Genomic DNA, 23195 nt, shown 5'->3' with positions numbered 1-23195 from the left:
TAATATGATCACATTTCATGTACTTAAACTGTGTACAAAACTTTTATTGATCCTGAATTAGTCCTAATGCAAAAAAGCTGCTAAAAAGGGTGCTCACCACTGTCCTAGAAAAACTTCTTATTCTCCAAAGTTTTCTGGTCTTCCCATTAAATCTTTCAAACCACATTTAATGTCAGTTTAAATATACTCACAGATTTACTGAAAGACGAGAAATGGATTTAACCATCAGGTACCAAAAGAGTTTTAGGGTGGACTCTATTTTTATAATCTATCCTGAATTTTCAGGTGTACGGTCTGAAGCTGGATATGAGGTTCTGTTCAGTTTCAAGCTTTTGATATAGCAAAAAGTTGAATTGTCGCACAATTATGTTCCACAGACTTACAAGAGAGCTTTAGCATATCGAGGATAAAGGGATTCCACTCCCGGAAGGCAAATCAAATCATGAAAGGAATGAGTGTTCTGTTGGTAAACTACAAATTTGGGGTCTAAAATCTACATCCTAAGACCCATCCATTCATAGAAAACCGTTTGTGCATACTGAACAGAAGCTACTGGAGACACCAAACGTTTAATCCACAGACCATCTCAGGAGTCAGATCTCCAGAATTTGTAGTCAAAATATCTTCACCAATTCCCGCTCCCTCAGATTCTTCATTAGAAATGAAAAGCAAGGGGCACCTGGGTGGCTCAGTCGTTAATTGTCTGCCTTCGGCTCAGATCATGATCCCAGGGTCCTGGGATCGAGCCCCGCATTGGGCTCCCTGCTCCGCGGGGAGCCTGCTTCTCCCTCTCCCACTCCCCCTGCTTGTGTTCCCTCTCTCGCTGTCTCTCTCTCTCTGTCAAATAAATAAGTAAATAATCTTAAAAAAAAAAAATGAAAAGCAAGCAACTCTCAAAGTCCACATGCTCAAAATCCACCATTTCCCAATACGTTCCTTACCATATACCAAACTTTATATAGTACTCCTAGTATATGTCCTTTACTTACCAAATATTTTTAGCCCTATGTGCCAGATACTGTTCTACATGCTTTATATTAACCTATTAAAATGTCATAACAACCTCTGAGGTAGGTACTATTATTATCTCCCTTTTGCAGATGAGGAGACTGAGGTGGGATAGTTAATTTTTATGTATCAATTTGGCTAATCCATAGTACACAGAGATTTGGTGAAACATGAACCTAAATGATGCTGTGAAGTTGTGTTTTAGATGAGATTAACATTTAGGTAGACTTTGAGTAAAAGCTGATGACCCTCCATAATTGGGTGGGCCCCATCCATTCAGTTGAATGGCATTAAAAGAAAAAAGATCAAGGGTTGTCGTCCATGCCCCGACCTCCACCCCACCCCAAGAAGAAGGAATTCTGCTTCTACACTGCTTTTGGACCTGAGTTACAACATCAACTCTTCCCTGGGTCTACAGGCTGCTGGCTTACCCTGCAAGATTTCAGACTTGCAACCCTGACAATCACATAGACCAAGTCCTTAAATCTCCACCCTCCACACACACACACACACACACACACACACACACACACACACACACACACACACGCTCTCTATTAGTTTTCTCCAGAGAACCCTGGCCTGTACAACAGGTACGGGAACTTGGCCAAAGCCATAGAGTAAGTGCAAAAGTTGTAATTGAAATCCAAGTACTCTAAACCCAGAGACTATATTCTTTTTTTTAATTATATATATTTTTAAAGATTTATTCATTCTTTAAAAAAGATTTTATTTCTTTATTTGACAGAGAGAATGAGGGAGAGAGAGCACAAGCAGGGGGAGCAGCAGGCAGAGGGAGAGGGAGAAGCAGGCTCTCCAGTGAGCAGAGAGCCCAATGCGGGGCTCGATCCCAGGACCCCGGGATCATGACCTGAGCCAAAGGCAGACGCTCAACCAACTGAGCCACCCAGGTGCCCCTTAAAGATTTATTTTTAAGTAATCTCTACACCCAATGTGGGGCTTGAATTCACAACCCTGAGATCAAAGAGTTGCATGCTCTACCGGCTGAGCCAGCCAAGTGCCACCCCCCCCATAGTATTCTTAAGTCAATGAAGTCAGTGATTGCTAATGTGTGAAGAAAAAAATGTAAAATTATTTACTTACCAAGTAGACATTGTTTGCTGACTGTAGTGAATAGTACAAATGGACAATGAAAGGACTTTTGCTTAGTGCTAGTGCATCCCTCTCAGCTTGTACCTGATGAGTCGTATTTTTGTTGATCATATCTGCTTTTTTTTTAAACAAATATTTTCTCCCAGTTTGCCATTTAGATTTTTTTTAAAGATTTTATTTATTTATTTATTTGAGATAGAGAGAATGAGAGATAGAGAGCACGAGAGAGAAGAGGGTCAGAGGGAGAAACAGACTCCCCACCGATCAGGGAGCCTGATGCGGGACTCGATCCCGGGACTCCAGGATCATGACCTGAGCCGAAGGCAGTCGCCCAACCAACTGAGCCACCCAGGCGCCCGATCATATCTGCTTTTTTGAAAACCTATGGTAGGCAACATAACAATACGTTCATTTTATTTTTTATTACAAAAGTGTTCTCAGGTTTCAGAGTTGCCTTTGTGGAAACAACCAGAGAGAGCAAACATAGATGTCACTGTCATTGCCCTCAGGAAACTGTCAGAAAAACAGCTAATATGGTAAAACAAAACTAAACTTTCTTCAAGAGAACTACTTATTTTAGCATCAAGTGGCAAAAGTATCACATCCCTTTTGAGAAGGAAAAAAGAAGTAAACAAATGCGCCCCTAGTGCCCTACATGTTAGTAGAAAAAAAATTCCATTCTACTATTCTTATAACAAACTCAAAGGTGGTAATGTTCCTAATAAGCCCCCAGATAATCAGGAACCTAGGCACAGGTAATTAGCAGCTAATAAATTTTCTTTAACTTCTGATTCTTTGATGGATGGGAACTGAGTCAGAAAGAGGAAGAATATAGGAAGTTTGTGTGCCTAGAAAAAAACTTAATAGTTAAAACTACTGAAAGTTAACAGTCTCAAATGCTGTCTTACAGAAAATGACAAATTACTCTTTTCAAGTTTCAAGGTAATTGGTACAGAAGCAAAACTGTAATATAATCTACATTAAAACTGGGGCACTAAACTGAAGTCAGTAACATTGAGATCAATTGTCAGGATGATTAAAAGACATATTTCTTCCAGAGACTCATTAGAGTAATAAAATCAATATTATTGTGTATAATTAATACACTATAAATTCCAGCCTTATATCCTTCCATACGAAAATTGAGGGAAATTGTCAAAGTCAGTCTGTAACATGATTTCGCCCATCATTTCCCTAGATTGGAAGCTCTGTGAAGGCATGTTTGTTTTGTTCACCACTGCACCCTAGACCCTACACACGAAGGGGATACTCAACAGATATTCATCGAAAAAATGAATTGGTGTTTTTATTTCAACAACTGATAATGACTGATTAGGAAGTATAGTAGAAGGAAAAGCAAAAAATTGGTGGAACATATGAATCAAGGAAGAATTAATTTCAATGGAGTGGGTCTGAAAGGTCAGGTAAGGTTTGAGGAGGAGCCAAGCGATGCGCGACTCCCGGGATCAAGAGCTGAGCCGAAGGCAGACGCTCAACCGACTGAGCCACTTAGGCGCCCTACGATTGCTTTTCTAAGGAGTTTGGACTTTAGCTTGCGAGCCACAGCCTAAGGAGGGGATGAAAAAATTAGGGATTCTATTTAGGGGCCTATTCCAATAGACTAGGTATGTAAATGAAGGTTTGATGAATCTCAAAGATGTTGTCCAGTAAAAAACAAACAAACAAAAAAACCCAGATGCAAAAGACTATATATTGCATGATTCCATTTACATGCAATGTAGAGAAAAGGCAAACCTATAGAGATAGAAAGTAGATTGCTGGTATCCTGGGGCTAGGGGTGTTAGAGGGAGGTACTGCAGACAGGCAGGAGGTCTTTTTAGGGTGATGGATATGTTCTAAAATTGGATTTGTGTAGATAGTTACCCAATCTTTAATTTACCAAAGATTGACTTGTACTTTTAACAAGGAAGGGAGGGGGCACCAGGGTGGCTCAGTTGGTTGGGCGACTGCCTTCGGCTCAGGTCATGACCCTGGAGTCCCTGGATGGAGTCCCTGGATCGAGTCCCACATCAGGTTCCCTGCTCAGCGGGGAGTCTGCTTCTCCCTTTGACCCTCCCCCCTCACGTGCTTTCCCTCTCTCTCATTCCCTCTCTCTCAAATAAATAAAATCTTAAAAAAATAACTGTTTCAAATTTAGTGTTTCCAACTTAATCCCGGTAAAGGTCAAGGTGGTAGAAAGGATTCAGAAAACCTGGCGTATCCTAGGCATTGGCGGTGTGAAAAGAAGAGTGGGGCAGAGGCGAGACACCCAGCCTGCCGGCGCTCTTGTCACCCCAAGTAAGAGGTCATTATCACAGGGCCAAAGAGGCTCCTATGGCCCTGGGGCCTGCCCAATTCAGGGGCAGGAAAGAGGGCCGAAGGTTCGGACTCTTTCCCTTTCTTTACTCCCCGACTTCTTACCTTCACAGCATACAACTTGCCGCCTTTCTGCCCGAGATACACCTTCCCAAAGGCGCCACGGCTAATGGGCTTCACTATGGTGAATTCCTCAATGGAGGGAGGTCTTGGCACCGGGATCCTATTCACGCACTTCCCTGTCACCGCGTCTCCTTCACTCTCCTCGCTCCCCGCAGTGGGCTCCATCGTAAGCCAGCCCAGACGGAAGGCGGCAGCATCAGCTAAGGCCCTTGCCGAGCCACAACTCCAGCCACCTGGGTTCAAGGGAAGACGCCGCCCACGCAGTTCGTCGTCAGTGACGTCACCGCGTTGCCGCGCTCGCCGCGCTCGCCGCGCGGAGCCCAGCGCAGACCCGCCGCGAGCCCAGCGCAGGCAGGCCCAGTCGCCTCTTGTTCCTCGGCACGTAAGTACCCGATGGCGGTGTGGGCGGGGACGTTGGGAAATTCTCCAACCAACCACAGACTCTTCGAGGGCGGTGACGGCGGCCCAATTACTTCATTTGTCATGAGGGAAGAGGCACAGACCCTTTGGCCTACAAGAGAAAGGGGCTACTGCGCGGACTTGAAGCTCAATCGCAGAATTGAGGTTCCTCCTGACCTCCACTCGAGGTTTGGTGGGGACCCTGCCCTCATCTCACTTTTGCTTTGTTTTGTTTTCTCTGTTTTTTACTCCTTCGCGACTTCGCACCCTCGCGAGAAATGTAAGCCCCTTCGGTCTGGCTAGTGGAAATCAGAGAATGTGGAGAAACTGGATGAGCGGGAAGCCCGTGGCTGGCCCTGCCATCTGCCCTATAACGGGATGTGACTTGCCTGACTGAAGCGGACTAAGACCAATAGGAAGAATTTTCGATTTACTGTGGGGAGGGTAAAGAGCACCAAATAGTAGCCAAAGAGTTTATCGTAGCTCAAGGCCCAGTCGGAAAAGGAGAATATACTGGAAGATTTGATAAGTTAGGTGTACAAAGATTTAACAGGGTCAATGCCGTCCCCCCTTAAAAAAAAAATAAGACCAGAGAGCTTGGGGAACCCGCGCTTGTATTAGTCAACGTGAACATCAACGAGTTTGCGGGCCAGGGTACCTCAGCGGCTGCAGTAGATACGTCAGTCCCGGAAAGGGGGAACCACAGGCGTAGTCCCCTTTATTGCCCACCTGCCCCGTAAGTAGTGTTGCGTTGGAGCCTTGCCTTCCGGGGCGGATTGTCTGTCGTTGCAGCAGCTGTAAGAAGGGGAAGGCATTTTCTGTTTCTAGGAAGAGTAAGAGCAAAGGGGAGAGGGGAAAAGGAAGGAAGGAAGGGCTCAGCACCTCCCCGCCGAGCCGTGGACAGAGGGGGCACTTTCGGCAGGCGGGTGAGGTCGCTGAGGGCCCGGAGATGTCTTCCCTGTCGAGTACGGTGCAGCCCCAGGTCAGTCCGGCTTCCGGTCCTTTTTTTCTCCACTCCTGTTTGCCGCTTGCGTTTCATAGCAGCTGTTTCTCGTTCGGTCTCCTAGGAGGGAAGCGATCAAGGCAAAGCGAGTCCTAGGGTTGAGAAGAGATCAGCGGCTAGGCTGAGAGTAAAAGGCGGACGATGTAGCAGAGATCGATATGATGGAGACATTGGTTTCTCGAGTTGACAGCGTGGAATTTTTTTTTAAAAGATTTTATTTTTATATGACATAGAGACAGCGACAGAGAGAGAGCATAAGCACGGGGAGCGGCGGGCAGGCAGAGGGCGAGGGAGAGAGAGAAGCTGGCTTCCCGCCGAGCAGGGAGCCCGATGGGGCTCAATCCCAGGACCCTGGATCACGACCTGAGCCGAAGGCAGCCGCTTAACCGACTGAGCCATCCAGGCGCCCGATAGCGTGGAATTTTTAGTAGAGAATCCATTAGGCATTGTTCAGTGCCGGACATTCTGGGGTGGGGGGTGCGGAGTGAGGGTGGAAACGCCTTTGCCTTAGATGGAAAGGGAGCAAGTAATGTTTTTCTTTCCATCTTATCACCTCTCCAGGGATTTACTCTAACAACCCCGATACCCAATACTTTCTTTCCTTTTTAAATGGAATTTAACTCAAACATGTTGTAATAATTTGAATACCACGAATTCTTTCTTTCCTTCTTTCCTTGCCAGGAAAGAGTAATAAACATTTTTAAGTTATTGACTGCTTGCGTTACTATTTGTATTTAGGCTCTTTCCCATTTTTTCATAAAGCAAAAGATAGGACAGAAAAACATCATTCCCAGGGTTTTTCATTGTCTTCTTTCAGGAGTAATCACTTGTGACAATGTTTTGTCCTTGGTTCATTTAAAAAAATTTTTTTTAAGATTTTATTTATTTGAGAGAGAGAGACAGCGAGACAGGGAACACAAGCAGGGGGAGTGCGAGAGGGAGAAGTAGGCTTCCCGCGCAGTAGGGAGCCCGATGCAGGGCTCAATCCCAGGACCCTTTGATCACGACCTGAGCCCAAGGTAGACGCTTAACGACTGAGCCATCCAGGCTCCCCTAAAAATCTTTTTTTTAAAGATTTTATTTATTTATCCATGAGAGACAGAGATAGAGGCAGAGGGAGAAGCAGGCTCCCAAGGAGCAGGGAGCCTGATGTGGGACTCGATCCCAGGACCCTGGGAACATGACCTGAGCCGAAGGCAGATGCTTAACCATCTGAGCCACCGAGGCGCCCCCCCAAAATCTCTTTTTTTGATGGCAACATTTTGATAGGTTTTTTTTTTTTTTGGAGTTCTCAGTTTTGCAAATAAGCAGTTTGTGAACACATTCAGATTTTAAGATAATTTTTAACACTTTAGTTTCAGCATATAATTACGTTTCTTTGTGTAACCCCACTGTCTTCGTTTTTTAATTTTGTTTTGTTTTTTTGCTAGTACTGGCTGGATAATCGAAAATGAAGTGATTAGTTATTCATTGGGCATCAGTAATGTGCCTGCCAGGTGGACAAAACAAATGTGGAATCTTGATGGTGCTATGAAGAAAAATTGAATAGGAGTTAGCCAGGTGAAGAGTGAATGGAAGTGAACAGGTATCTCAGGTATATGCAAGGATATCTGGAGGTCCTGAGAAAGGGAAGAGCTTAGCTGATTGGAGGAACCAAAATAAGGCCAGTCTGGCTAGAATGTAGGGATTAAAGGGTGTGATGACAGAAATGAGATTGGGGAGAAGCCTTAGGCAGATCATACAGGAAGTTATATTAAGGTACTTTTTTTTTTTAAGATTTTATATATTTATCGGGTGAGGGCAGAGAGAGAAGGAGAAGCAGACTCCCCGCTGAGCAGGGAGCCCTATGCAGGGCTTGATCCCAACGCAGGGCTTCATCCCAAGACCCTGGGATCATGACCTGAGCCGAAGGCAGATGCTTAACGGTCCACCTATCCGACTGAGCCACAGGCGCCCCTAATAAGGAACTTCGGATTTCATTTTAAGTGTATTGGGAACCATTGAATGTTTTTAAGCACAGAATGCCATGATCAGATTTACATTTTCAGTAGATCACTCTGGCTTCTATGGAGAATGTAGAAGGGCAAGAGTAGAAGTGTTTTCGGTTAAGGATGTTATTGCAGTAACCCAGGAGGGGGATAACGTGCCACTAAAGTGGAAGCAATGGTTATGGAAAGAAGGCGATGAGTTAGCTTTTTTTGTTTGTTTTGTTCAAAGAGTAGAATTTTTTGTTGTTGTTTAAAGACTTTATTTATTTGTCAGACAGATAGTGAGAGGAGGAACACAAGCAGGGGGAGTGGGAGAGGGAGAAGCAGGCTTCCCGCCAAGCAGGGAGCCCGATGCGGGTCTCGATCCCAGGACCGTGGGATCATGACCTGAGCCGAAGGCAGACGCTTAACGACTGAGCCACCCAGGCGCCCCCAAAGAGTAGAATTTAATGAGGGATTGGATATGAGGGATGATGGAAAGAAGTGTTTCTGGTTTGATCAGCCGGATGCATGAAAATGTTATTTACCAATATGACACTATCTGTGTAACCAAACTCAAGGGGTTTGCCACTTGAGATGCATCAAACTGAAGGAAACCCAAGGGAGTGGTGAAAACAAAGAACTTTATTACTTGTTACAAGTAAGGAGACAGATGGTTCTCAAAGCACTCTCTTGGTGGGGTTGGTATAGGGAAGCTTTTATTCAGTGTATTAGGGGGTGGGGCAGGGAGTTCACGTAAGCACTTCGGTTCAATTACTCGTGCCCAGAATGTCAACATGCTAGTTCAAAAAAATAGTGGAAAGCTCCGCCTCTAGGAGATCTTGGTAGTATAATGAGCTAAAGGTAACTTCAGGACAAGTCAGAGGGGCTTCTCTGCAGTTGTCAGGTCCAGTCCAGCACATACTGGCTCCCAAAGGGGCTGTCAGGGGAGACAACAGCTAGTAAGGGGCTCCCAGGTGAAACATGTCTCCTTGGCTGGAACTGTTGGTTCTACAAAACAAAACCTATTCCTTCCCTGCTTTTGTCCCTTTCCTTCCTCTCTTCTGCTGATAGCTTTCCGCCCTCTTACTTGAGTAACTTCCTATTGCATCCTCGCTTACATCTGGAGGAGTCCTACCAGTTGTTTGGAAAAGGAAGTCTGACTTGACCTATTGAAAACAGTATTAAACCTTTTAAAAAACTGAACTTCAGAAGTTTATATGAAGAAGACTCAATTTTAGGAGAATGTATCATCAGCTGGATGGAGAGTTAGTGGTATGTGATGTTGGTAGAGATGGTGAAGGTATTTTGTGTACTATAGGCAGGCTTAACTGGGCTCCTATAGGACCCTTATGCATTTTATGCTTTGAAAGATGGTAAACATTTGTAATTCCTGGTTGCTTAATCCATTGAATATGTCTGAATTTATTTTTTTTAAGGTTTTATTTAGTTGAGAGAGAGAAATAGAGAGTGAGAAACAGCATGAGAGGGGAGGGGATCAGAGGCAGAAGCAGGCTTCCCGCCGAGCAGGGAGCCCGATGTGGGACTCGATCCCAGGACCCTGAGATCATGACCAGAGCTGAAGACTGACCCTTACCAGACTGAGCCACCTAGTCACCCCATGAATATGCCTGAATTTAAACTGAAGTTAGGAAAGATACAAAAGGTGAACTTTTTCATTGAGAAGAGATCAAACCATCTTTTAGCAATTTAAATCCTTTTTTGAATGAGAAGAGCTATAACTGATTGAAATAAAGCTTTTCAAAGAAATAGGCAGAAAATATGTATCCTAAAATAATTTTGATTCCTGTAGTTTTAAAAGAGCTTATTGTTTCTTTCTCACCCTAAAAGTAATACATGCTCATTGCCAAAAATGCCAAAAAGAAAAATACAGAGAAGAAAGTAAAAATCCTCCATAATCTCATTGCACAGACATCATATCGTAGAATGTATTCCTTCATACTTTTTTTTTTTTTAAGATTTTATTTGACAGAGACACAGCGAGAGAGGGAACACAAGCAGGGGGAGTGGGAGAGGGAGAAGAAGGCCTCCTGCCAAGCAGGGAGCTGGATGCAGGACTCCTGGGACCATGACCTGAGCTGAAGGCAGATGCTTTATGACTGATCCACTCAGGCGCCCCTCCTTCATACTTCTTACCTCTATACAAATATGTGTATGCATACTTTTTTTAGAGGATTTTATTTGAGAGACAGAGAACAATGGGGGGAGGGGCAGTGGGAGAGGGAGAAGCAAACTCCCAGCTGAGCAAGGAGCCCAATGCGGGACTTGATCCCAGGGCCCTGAGACCATGACCTGAGCTGAAGGCAGATGCTTAACTGACTGAGCCACCCAGGCGCCCCCTTTCTCGTTCATTTTGCTCAAAATTTCTTTATTCATTTAAGAAATAACAATAATAGTTGGTGGCTTTTTTTTCCCCTCTGGAAGTCATCAGTTAAGAGCTCATGTTTGAGTAGGGCAGTGGGGGGGGAAATAGAAAGCAGAGATAGAAGAGAAGTATAGTTAATATGATTTCATGATTATGGAATGTAAAAAGTTAGGGGAGAGAGGAAATCTAAGAAGATTCATGTTTCCAGGTTGTACACTAGCATTTAAATGGGACAGGAAGAATGAGTAGGACTTTGTTGGATGAAGAGAGGAGAGCGGTGGGAATAGGGAAGACCAGGTTTTTTTCTGTATATGTTGAATTTGATGGAATGTCCACGTAGTATATTTTCAGTAATTGGGTAATTGAATACGAGGAGTTTCTAGCTGGAGATAGAGCTTCTAGGTTGGAGGTGCAGATTTGAAGAATTATTAGGCGAAGTCATAGCTTGGACAAATATTGAGCTTGTCCACGGTGGAGAAACATATAGAATGAGAAGAAGGCCAGTGAACAAACCCTGGGAATACCAATATATAAGGGGTGGATGGAGGGGTAGGAGTTAGTAGAGAAGACTGAGGGGTGACTGGGGAAATGTAGGAGAGGAAGTAGAGGAAGTGATGTTGAAAAAATTTAAAAAAATATTTCAAGGAGGAGTATTAAGTGTATAAAATGAAATTACTGGAAAGAAAGTTGGATTTAACTTTTAAAAGCTCTTTGGTGGTAACCTTTTCAAAAGAATTTTTGAGTTGTAAGATCTATTATTTACGTGACTGGTACTTTCTATGTCCAAATATGGAAAAATAACACATCAAGTAAGGTCCCACGTGACTTTTTTGTAACTGCAGTATCTACCCAGACAGGGTCAAGGGAAAATGGTCTAGCCTGGTGAGTAGACTTGCCAACATTTTTCCATAATTCTCAAAACCTAGGAGTCAAGTGTGAGGAAAAGTGTTGTCTTTCTTACCTGTCTCTTGTGGAGATACTTGAGTTTTTCCTCAAGTCCTTGATACACTCTCCTGGATGAATACGAAAACGAAACAGCAACAGGCAGGAAGCCACTGTCGGGCCCTATCTCTGATATGGAATCATGATGCAGCTGTATTTTGAGAGTTTTAAATTTTGATCAGAAATAGTTGACAGACCTGCAGTTTGGAGCCTTTTGACCTCTTTTAAATATTTTATTGCAGAAAACTGGTATAATACCAAGGAGAAAATATAAGGTGATAACGCTGAATATACTAGTCTCACTAGTTTAGGAATTCGGTGTCAGTAAAAACAGTCAATACCTGACTATTTTTGTTAGTGCTGTCTCCCTTGATCCTCTTTTCATTTGCCTTCTTCTAATGTCTCCACTTTTACTGCTCCTTTCTGAATTTCATCCCTAAAGAAAGCGCTAAGGAAAATTGTCTTGGAATCCAACAGTATGAGAACACACTTCTACCATATGTATGTTTGACATATATGTGTATTTCCTTCTAAGGTCATGGGCTACCTAATCTAAAGTGTATCTCATATTTTATTAGTTTCTTGTGCTAAATTTCTTTGTATCTGTATCACAGTGACAGAGTTACTGATGATGGTCTGCCAAGACTGAAAGTATTTTCTGGATTGTCAGAAATTTTCATCTGATATAGTTTTAATGTGACATGCTTTTACACAGTTTTAATGTGACATGCTTTTATATTTTTTTCAGAAATTGGTAAACTGTGATTTAGCAAGAATATATGGCCAATTAGATTACCAAGTTTTTAACCATCTATGTATATAAGATAACTCACTCTGTTTTCCCCCAAATGAGCCCTATTGATCTTTAATGATCAAATCCACTATTTTCAAGGTGGAGTAAATAATTCATCTTATATTTTGGATGGAGTATTTTTTTTTTTAAGATTTTATTTATCTACTTGACACACAGAGAGATAGCAAGAGCAGGAACACAAGCAGGGGAGTGGGAGAGGGAGAAGCAGGCTTCCCGCTGAGCAGGGAGCCAGATGTGGGGCTCGATCCCAGGACCGTGGGATCATGACCTGAGCCGAAGGCAGACGCTTAACGACTGAGCCACACAGGCGCCCTGTTTTTGGCTTTTTGACTAGTTTGTCAACAACTGGCTTTAATAGGTGAACTATGTTTTTAATTCTATAAGAAATTAAGGAAAACACTGGAAACAAAACTCAATCAATAGTGTGTTGTTAAACTGTGTATGATAGTTATATATTTTTCTATAATTATCCCGGTCACCTTGTTGATTCATAAGTACCATAAAAATGGTATTAAGCCCTATTTATTTATGTATTTATTTTTTTTAAAGATTTTTTTTTTTTATTTATCTGACAGAGACACAGCGAGAGAGGGAACACAACTAGGGGGAATGGGAGAGGGAGAAGCAGGCTTCCCGCTGAGCAGGGAGCCCGATGTGGGGCTCCATCCCAGGACCCTGGGACCATGACCTGATACATGGTCCCTGAAGGCAAATGAGCTGAGGCAAATGGTTAATGACTGAGCCACCCAGGTGCCCCAAATTAAGCCCTATTTAGTTGAAAATTTATGTGATCTTTTCATTTTTTTATAGGAACTTTTATTGTGTAGAACATATGGATAATCATCAGGATTCTCTTTTTTTTCCTGATTAAAATAAGATTGTTGCTTGTTTGACATTATTTTCTGATCATTATGTCATCTATTCTTTTTATGCCTTTATTCAGATGGGTATAGAAATACAGGAATCTCCAAGGCAAATACTAAGGAAAACAGATTCAAGGAAAGGTGTTCTGTGAGATAACCTTCTGACTGTAATCATGTAGAAAACATCAACCCAAATCATAAAAATTTCACATAATGCAGTTGTATTAGAGGCTCCCAGAATGACACCCAGATTTGGTTATTCACTAGAAGAACTCACAGGTCTTAGCATGTTTGTACTCATGCCTTTGGTTTATTACGGTGAAAGGATACAAAGCAAAATCAGCAGAGAGGAAAGGTGCATGGAGTGAAGTCTAGAGGAAACCCAAGTGCAGGCTTCTAAGAATCCTCTGCCTGTGGATGTGCTTAATTCCTCCAGCATCAAGTGATGTGTTTAATTCCTCCGGCATCAAATTATGACAACACGTACGAAATGTTGTCTGCCAGTACAAGAATCTTATAGAGACTCGGTGCCTGAAGTTTTCTTGAAATGATAATCACGTAGGCATCTTCTCCCTAGCGTATACCAAAATTCCAGGTTCCCAGAAGGAAATCAAGTATACAGGATAAGTCACCTGGTTTGTACCAACACTTAGGCACAGCCACTCTTAGCAGCTATGGAATGGTGGGAACCCTCCCAAAATCCAAGTTCCCAGATACCAACCAAGGGCCAGCCATTCAAGTGGGATCTAATGGTGGCAGTCTTTGGCCTGCTGTATGGAATCTTTTTTGCACAGGAATTAGAGCCCTGACTTAATTTTTGTTGTTGTTTTAAGATTTTATTTTGACAGCAAGTAATGACAGCAAGTTTGTTGTTTTAAGATTTTATTTTGACAGCAAGTAATGTGATGGTATAACATGGTACTGGTTTCAGTAGCATAATCTGTATTAAATTGAAGTGCTGGTTACTTTTTTGACTTTTGGTGAATATTTAACAGGTATTTGTACATAAATTACTGGGGCAATATTAGGTAATTATAATCTGTTTTTTTATCTTATTAAACTTTCATTATGATTCTTAAACAATGATTTCTGATTTAAAATTAGAATAAAAACTCTTAATTATATAGATAATGCAGTTTTGTTTCATATGGTGGTGAATCCCTGTTTATAATTATAAAATAAGATTCGATTATATCATTGTCAGTTATTTTCTTGCCTAAGTATGCAATTAAAATTATTTGCTTTATGTATTTTCATATACTTCAATTTGGTGGATAATACCTGTATTCTGTTACTTCGGTCTTTATCTTAATTTTCATGGTGGCTGTATCTTTAATACATGGTAATAGCAGGCTCAGTGGATACCTTTTTTTTTCTTCACGATAAATAGACCTTACTTTTTTAGAACATTTTCAAGTTAGCAGCAAAATATAGCAGAAAGTACAGAGAGTTTCCATTTACCCCATGTTGCCATACATGCATAGCCTCCCCTGTTGTCAACATCCTGTACCACAGTGATAGTTTGTTTTATTTACATTAACTCATCTTTACCATCCAAAGTCCATAATTGACATTACGGTTCAGTCTTGATGTTGTACATTCTGTTGGTTTTAACAAATGTATAATGACACGGAATAGTTTCACTGCCTTAAAAGTCCTCCGTGCTGTTTCTATTCATTCTACTCCCTTTGCTGCAACTCTTAACTCCTAACTTGAAAAGTTTTCCTTTTTCCAGAATGTCCTATAGTTGCAATCATACAGTGGATATCTTCTTGAATGTTTATTTTTTTAAAGATATTATTTATTTGAGAGAGAGAACTTGAAGAGGGGGAGGGGCAGAGGGAGAGGGAGATGCAGACACCCCTGCTGAGCAGGGAGCCCGATGTGGGGCTCGATCCCAGGACCAGAGATCATGACCTGAGCTGAAGACAGATGCTTAACCACCTAACCGACTGAGCCACCCAGGCGCCCCTCTTCTTGAATGTTTAAAAAATTAAAATTCCAAGGTAATTGAATGTAGTGATTCAAGATATTCTTTGTCCTTTTGTTTTGTTTTGTTTTGTTTGTGTTCATCAGTGTAGGATCTGATGACATATGCCTTACAGACTGAAAAAGTGTGATTTCTGTAGACATTTGTCACATAGTGGGGAGGGTTGAGAACAATGACATCATGTACTGCTACCTAGCACTAACCATTGGTACCATCCTGGTCTAAGAGGTGGGTCCAGATAGACTCTCTAGCAATGAAAGTAGATAGTCTCAAGAGGTTATACTTTATAAAACCAGAATCACTAAAATCACTAAAATCTTTCATACTTACCTGCAATTGGAAAGAAGGCCAGAGAGAGTCTGTTGGTTATGTTTCGCCATGCTACAAAGTACAGTGGTATAGACCAAACTTTGTGATGACATGTTTCATTCTAAACTTAAGTCTCTGCTGAAGAGCTGGAGAAGTTCTGTTGTGTTACAGCAAAATAAATATAGTCTCGTTTAACTGCTCCTAGTAGTGGAAGTCCAGAAGAATCATGTTATTTAAGTTTGACATTGTCAGTCTATGATAATGATTCTGCTAATGATAGCACTTTCTGTCAGTCTCATAGGGTTTGGTTACAAGGTATCACATTCTGATAAATACCGTTCTCTTCTTGCATTTAGTAAATGTAGAGGAGAAAGTAAGATTTCTTAATGCATTAACTGCCTACCAATAATATAATTAATAGTCTTTCCAGTGTGGTTTCCAGGTGTGGTCTTGAAGGAATACTTTTTAACAAATACTTTTTAACAAATACTTTTTAACAAAACAGTCTTATACTTTTAATATTCTTAACAAATCATCAGTCTTATACTTTTAATATTCTGTATTTTCCTATTGTTGATTTAAAATGTATTTTACTTTTCTCTTTAGTGGCGGATAAGATTTCTAAAGAAGAGTCTTTAAGCAGGTAGGATTTTTTATGGAGTCTTTAAAATTACGTGTTAACTAAGGGAATGCAGAGAAAAGCATTTGTTGAGTTCTCTGGGCTAGACTAGACACTATATTATGTGCTTGACATTATTACTTATATAGTCATTACAACAGCTTCACAAAGTAGTCTGCTATTATAGCCTATTTTTTATTAGTCAGCTGTGGTGCAGGGAGGTTGATTAATGGACCTGTGATTGCATAGTTAATGAGTAGCAGACCCATGATTTGACTGTCAGCCTGTGTGACTCCCACATCCCTTCTTTTGTCCCTCAGCAGCACAGGGATTAAGATACAGATCCTAGTCAGATCAACTCATTCAAATTTAGTTATGTGCTACCCCTGATTTAGAGTTTTCTTAAGAAACCAGGTTCGTTCAAGCATTTGTCCTAATATATTTGACGACTAGTGATAACTAGAGGTCATTATTGCAGTGGTAACTAGTCTCTTGTTTTTACTGTCAAAGATTTTAGGGTGGATCTCAGTTACCTATGGCCACAGTACATAGCTTTTACACAAGCAAGACCTAATCAGGCAAATTCTTAGATATAGTGATGTCTGCTCTCCTTGAGATGAATGATTTTTTCCAGAAGTGAAGGATATGTAATCTAGGTGTAGACCATGTTACGTTAATTAAATTTATCATCTATTTAGAGGATACTTCTAAATGATTCTCTATTTACTGACTTCCCAGTCTAGTTTTCCCTTTAGGCTAGTACCCTTGACTAGTTCTTTGAAGCTTCTTCTTTTTTTGTAGACCTTTTTCCTTTTCTCCATGACTTTTCTATAATCTTTTCTTAATTTTTTTTTTTTACTTTGTTCTCTGCTTTTCTTGGTGTTTCTGTTAGTCCATTAATTTTTCCATTTCTGCCAGCTAAATAGTCTCTGTTTTTCTCTAGACAAAATCAAAAGCACATAGAATTTCAGGATTTTAAGGAATCTCAGAGATGAATTAATCAAAATACCCTCTGGTACTGCAACCTATGTGTAACATCCTCACCAAGTGGTTGTTTAAATGGAGAATTTGAAACTCAAAAGATTTAAAAGTGACTTATTTGGATATGATAAGTGACAGAAATGAGATTTAAATTCAGGTTTTTTTCCTTTTTTTCATCTTGTAGGTGAATGTCTTAATAACTGAAAGATGGGGAGGGGGTCTTGTGAAAACAGTGAAGGTGGGTAAGGAAGGAATTAGCAGGAGAGGCCAAGTTTAAAGAAGAATAACACTTGGTTGGATAGTTTCAGAAAAGATGTCAGAATAGTGGGGTTTATAATAAGTTAAAGATGAATTATAGGAATGAAGGATACACACACACACACACACACTCACACACACTCACACACTCACACACTCACACACACACAAAGGATTGAAGTCACAGGATATTGGGAGTTGTTTAGAAAGGCATATTAAAATAGAGGGTTGAAGAGAATCTTGAGCAGCTTTTTTGTTTTGTTGGTTTAATTGAACGAACTAGCATACTTCAGGTTTTCTGTTGAGAGATATTAAAATCATTTGAGCCACTGGGAAGAATCTTTTTACAGCATATAAGAATGTGATATCATCTACTTGCACCCCAACTTACAGAGAGTGGCTTAGATCCTCTTGAGTAATAGGCGGAATGGAGATTCTACACAACATAGATGTATGGCCCAAGGTAGCGGTCTCCTCACTCCACCTCTTTTCTTAATTCTCTGATGCCCTGCCCATGTGCATGTAGAGTTTGGTGGGTGGGACTGGCTGTCAAATCAGTAAGAGTTTTATTTGGGTAGTTGGTAACATGTCTATGTTGAGATGACTACATGGAGGACTGAAACTCCATTTAGCTTGTTCTCCAGGAGCAGGAAATGGCTCCTACTCTTGGTCATTTGAGCCTATCCTTGTTTTGGGAGTCTGTGTGTTCATAGGCTAAAGACTTAAAGGTTGGAGAGTACCACTGAACCCTGCAGAAGAGTGATAATAGGAGTGGGAACTCACAGAAAGAAAATACTAGGCAGTGTATAGGGAAATGGAGGCACAGCTACCCGGACTCTATTTTTATCGCAGTCTCTCTTCTTGGGTATCTGAGTGCCTGTGAAGGTTTTTAAGGTCTTGCTAGTTTATGTAGACCTAAATAAGGCAGGACCTGTGAAGGAAAAAATTTGGACCTTATAATATTTAATCTTTTAATCTGGGAATAGTATTCCCACTAATAGCATAAATTTGTTCTTTAACATTTATATATTTATTTATTTCTTTTAATTGAAGCATAGTTGACCCAAGATGGTATGTTAGTTTCAGGTGTACAAGGTAGTGCTTGAACAACTCTATATGTTACACCATGCTCACCACAAGTGTAGCTACTATCTGTTACTGCATAATGCTATTACAGTACCATTGACTATATTCCCTATGCTGTACTTGTATCCCTGTGACTTACTATAACTGGAATCCTGAACCTCCCATTCCCCTTCACCCATTGTGTCCGTCCCCCACCCCCTTCCCTTCTGGCAATACAGAATTCTCTCTATTTCTGGGTCTGTTTCTGCTTTTTGTTTGTTCATTTGTTCTGCTTTCTAGATTCTACATATAAGTGAAATCATACAGTATTTGTCTTTCTCTGACTCATTTCACTTAGCTAATACCCTCTGGTACATCTGCATTGTTGCAAATGGCAAGATCATATTCTTTCTTATGGCTGAGTAACATTCCTCTGTGTGTGTGTGTGTGTTTGTGTGTGTAAGAGATACATCTATTGATGGACACTTGGGTTGTTGTAAATAATGCTGCAGTAAACATGGGGGTGCATATATCTTTTCAAATTAGTGTTTTCATTATCTTTGGGAAAGTAAATAACCAGTATGGAATTACTGGATCATATGGTATTTCTATTTTTAATATTACAGGGAACCTCCATACTGTTTTTCACACCATTTCCTATCCCTATCACCCTTGCACAAGGGTTCCTTTTTCTCTACATCCTCACCAACACTTGTTTTTTTTGTTTTTGATTCTAGCCATTCTGACAGGTGTAAGGTGATAATTCATTGTGGTTAACTTTTGAACAATTAACTTTCAAACATTTCAGAGAATTCCTTGCCTGTCACTCTTAGTTATGGGAACTGAGACTGGGTCTTCAGTAGGTATTTCACATCTTCGGAGAGGTGGAGGCAAAATAGATAACGAAAACCTTTTTAAAAACAGAGACCAAATTTTGAAAGACCTATACTCTAACAACTATAAAACATTGATGACAGAAATTGTGTCAAGACAGAAGAAGTGGAGACGTTGCATGCTCATGGATGGGAAAAACACATATTGTTAAAATGTCTCTACTACCCAAGGCAATCTACAGATTTAATGCAATGCCTATTAAAATACCAACATTTTTCACAGAACTAGAACAAACAATCCTAAACTTTGTATGGAACCACTGAAGACCTCGAATAGCCAAAGCAATATTGAAAAACAAATTGGAAGTATCACAATTTCAGATTTCCAGATCTATTACAAAGGTGTAGTAATCAAAACAATATGGTACTGGAAAAAACAAATACAGATCAGTGGAATAGAACAGAAAACCCCAGAAATAAACCCATTAGTATATGATCAATTAATCTTTGACAAAGCAGGAAAGAATATCCAATGGAGAAAAAGCAGTCTCTTCAACAAATGGTGTTGCGAAAACTGGACAGCTACATCCAAAAGAATGAAACTGGACCACTTTCTTTAAAAATAAACTAAAAAGTGGGTTTAAGACCTAAATGTGACACCTGAAATCATAAAAATACTTGAAGAGAGCACAAGCAGTAATCTCTCTGATATTGGCTGTAGCAGTGTTTTTGTTTTTGTTTTTTCTCTGATTATGTCTCCTGAGGCAAGAGCAATAAAAGCAAAAATAAACTGTTGTGACTACATCAAAATCAAAAGCTTTTGCACAGTGAAGGAATCAGTCCACAAAATGAAAAGGCAACCTATGAATAGGAGAAGATATTTGCAAATGACATATCTGATAAAGGGTTAGTATACAAATATAAAGAACCGATTGAACTCAACACCCAAAACACAGTGCAGTTTAAAAATAATCAGAAGCCATGAACAGACATTTTTCCAGAGAAAATATACAGATGGTCAACAGGCACGTAGGAAGATGCTCAACATCATTCATCATCAGGGAAAGGAAAATCAAAACTACAATGAGATACCACTTCATACCTGTCAGAATGACTAAAATCAAAAACATAAAAAAGTGTTGGCAAGGATGCGGAGAAAAAGGAACCCTCTTGGATTGTTGGTGGGAATGCAAACTGGTGCAGCCACTGTGGGAAACAGTATGGAATTTCCTCAAAAAGTTAAAAATAGAACCACCCTATAATCCAGTAATTGCACTACTGGGTATTTACCCAAAAAATACAGAAACACCAATGGAAGGGGATACATGCACCCCTATGTTTACTACTGCATTATTTACCAGAGTCAGCCCAAGTGTCCATTGATAGATGAATGGATAAAGAAGTGATATATATACACAGTGGAATATTATTCAGGCAGAGAAAAGAATGAAATCTTGCCATTTGCAATGAAATGGACGGAACTAGAGAGTATTATGCTAAGTGAAGTCAGTCAGAGAAAGACAAATACCATGTGATTTTACTCATATGTAGAATTTCAGAAACAATAAAAATGAGCAAAGGGGAAAAAAAAAAGACAAACCAAGAAACAGAGTCTTAATGATAGAGAACAAATTGATGGTTACCAGAGGGGAGATGGGTGGGGGAATGGGTGAAATAGGAGGTAAGGATTAAGGAATGCACTTGTCATGATGAGCACTGGGTGATGTATGGAATTGCCGAATCATTATATTGTATACATGAAGCTAATATAGTACTTGTATGTTAATGATACAGGAATTAAAATACAAACTTAGTAACAAAAACAGAGGCCAAATTTTAATTATATCAAGAAACTTCATTCAATAAATAGATATAGCTGACCTTTCATTCGATTTTTCTTTCTAATGAACTTGTTTTTGTTGTGTGTTTTTGCTCTAAAGTATTTCCATTAAACCTAGTACTGATGATTCATGGCTTACATCAGATGCTGAAGACTTAAATTTTGGTATCCAGGTAAAGTACTCTCTTGTGAAATTTGTTTTCCTGCTCTGAATTTAGTTTGTATATTATTTACTCTTAAAATTTAGCAGTGGCCTACCTATCATTTTATGTTTGTGATGGAAAGTTGGTCATAACAAACCATTTTGTAGAAATATGACGAGTTGAATTTTTTTTTTTTTTTTTTACTACTCTGGTAAATACTGAAGGTGGAGGCTGCAAAAAATGGGCTGGAAAATACATAATGACAGGATAATTATATTGGGAAAAGCTTTTCCATAATGGAGGAAATAAGATACTTGGTCAAGGGTAACGATTCTTACTGTGAGTTTTAAATTATCTTAACATGACCTTTCTTTCTTTCTTTCGTTCTTTCTTTCTTAATATGACGTTTATACTCATGCCTAAATGAAATCTTCAGTGGATTCAATTATTGCAGAGATTTTTTTTCTTGGACAGTTTTTACTTTGGTAACATATGTTACAAAAGACTTCTTTCTCTATTTCTATCCTTTGTTCTACATTTAGACTAAAATAATATTAGAAATTGTGGAAATTCAGAAATTTAAATAGTTTCTCAAAATTTATATTGCAAAGGTATTCCACTGTTTTCAAAATAATTCCATTAAGAGTATAGTTAAAACTTTATCTAAGTGAAGAATGCATGTTTTGCCTAAAATAATAATCAGCTCTGGAAGCAGAGGCTCTTCATACCCATATGGTAAAATGTCCAATTTCAGAAATCTTTTATAGTATAGTTTTTAAAAATATCTACTCAATCTTTGTATCAGATTCTAAAATTTAAAATTTCATTCTTATTTAAATATTCATTTTAAAGCCCCTGCATCAGTATAAGCTACTGGATGTTAGGAAACGTAATTGTGCATCTCCTAGAACACCTAGAATAAAGTCTTGCTTGGAAGAAGCCATTTAATATTTTCTGAATGTGAATAAATGAGCAGACAGATGGAATTCTGTATAATGGAATGTTATAATGTGCATAATGTGTCATAATTAAAGATATGAATTTTTAAAAATATGGCTCAAATTTATATTCCTTTTTTTTATTTTTATGTTTTTAAATATTTTATTTATTTATTTATTTATTTATTTGAGAGAGAGAGAAACAGCGTGAGAGGGGAGAGGGCCGGAGGGAGAAGCAGGCTCCCCGCTGAGCCGGGTGCCCGATGTGGGACTCAGTCCCAGGACTCTGGGATCATGACCTGAGCCAAAGGCAGTGGCTTAACCAACCGAGCTACCCAGGCACCCTATATTCCCTTTTTATGTTTAAGATTTATAAGTGCAAATGAATTATGTTGAGGAAATAAATAAGAAAAAAGGTTACAGTATATTATTTAGTATCGTCTAATTGTGAGCTCAGAATTTTGTTATTTTTTTTAAGATTTTATTTATTTATTTATTTGAGAGAGAGAGAGAGAGAGAAACAGCGTGAGAGGTGAGAGAGTCAGAGGGAGAAACAGACTCCCCGCAGAGCCAGGAGCGCGATGTGGGACTTGATACCAGGACTCTGGTATCATGACCCGAGCCAAAGGCAGACGCTTAATTGACTGAGCCACCGAGGTGCCCCAGAATTTTAGATAAAAATTCCTCAACCTTTTAACCCCATCTGTGTCGCATTAGATATATGCTTTCAAGGTGTACATTTCTCCTTAGAATTCTCATTACCGATTCTTTCTCCATGTGGAAAGTTGATGTGTTAGAAACATTTCTTTTTCTATTTTTTTCTCTCTGTAGTAATAATTTATAGCTTTCAGGTACTGATAGGTGACCACTAATTGAACAATTTACTTTACAGTGAAAAAATTAAATTCTTTACTACAGTATTTATAAACAAATAATTGCAGAGTGAGAAAAATCAGTGTTATTAGGGATATACTATGAACGAAAGCCTCTGTTTTAGATATATTTATAATATATATGTAATGTATATATTTATAACATATATGTAACATATATTTATAACATGTAATTGAAAAAATTTGAGACTTCTGTTTATAGTATATCCATAATCATACTTACATATACTGAAAAATATTTTTTCCACTTACCTTTTTTTACTTACGTTTTTCCTTTTCTTCCTTGTCTTAAGCTTGTGCTTGATTGATTGGTCCTGTCTTATGCTTTTCCTTTTCTCTTCTTTTCCCCCCAATGCTTTTTTTTTTAATGACTTATCCTTACCCTAATTTTT

At 39.7% G+C, this 23195-nt stretch overlaps 2 protein-coding genes across 2 annotated transcripts in view; one reads left to right on the top strand and one right to left on the bottom strand.

Moving 5' to 3' along the window:
* The window catches only part of LOC118355977 (serine/threonine-protein kinase greatwall-like), a 36214-nt gene extending 31362 nt beyond the window's left edge, over positions 1–4852 (bottom strand). Inside the window, 2 exon segments of the mRNA XM_035721919.1 lie at positions 2113–2249; positions 4542–4852. Of these exon segments, the coding sequence (XP_035577812.1) occupies positions 2113–2249; positions 4542–4725 (321 nt within the window). The 5' untranslated portion in view covers positions 4726–4852.
* Positions 4853–4923: 71 nt separating this feature from the next.
* The window catches only part of LOC113933931 (coiled-coil domain-containing protein 144B-like), a 62715-nt gene continuing 44443 nt past the window's right edge, over positions 4924–23195 (top strand). Inside the window, exons 1-3 of the mRNA XM_035729339.1 lie at positions 4924–4942; positions 15840–15876; positions 20930–21002. The gene's annotated coding sequence lies outside the window, so the exon portion shown is untranslated. The remainder of the gene's footprint in view (positions 4943–15839; positions 15877–20929; positions 21003–23195) is intronic.

This window comes from Zalophus californianus, chromosome 9, assembly GCF_009762305.2.
Source record: "Zalophus californianus isolate mZalCal1 chromosome 9, mZalCal1.pri.v2, whole genome shotgun sequence".
NCBI classification, from domain to species: Eukaryota; Metazoa; Chordata; class Mammalia; order Carnivora; family Otariidae; genus Zalophus; species Zalophus californianus.
The sequence above is the reverse complement of the archived record's forward strand: the minus strand, read 5'-3'. Positions and strand labels throughout refer to the sequence as shown.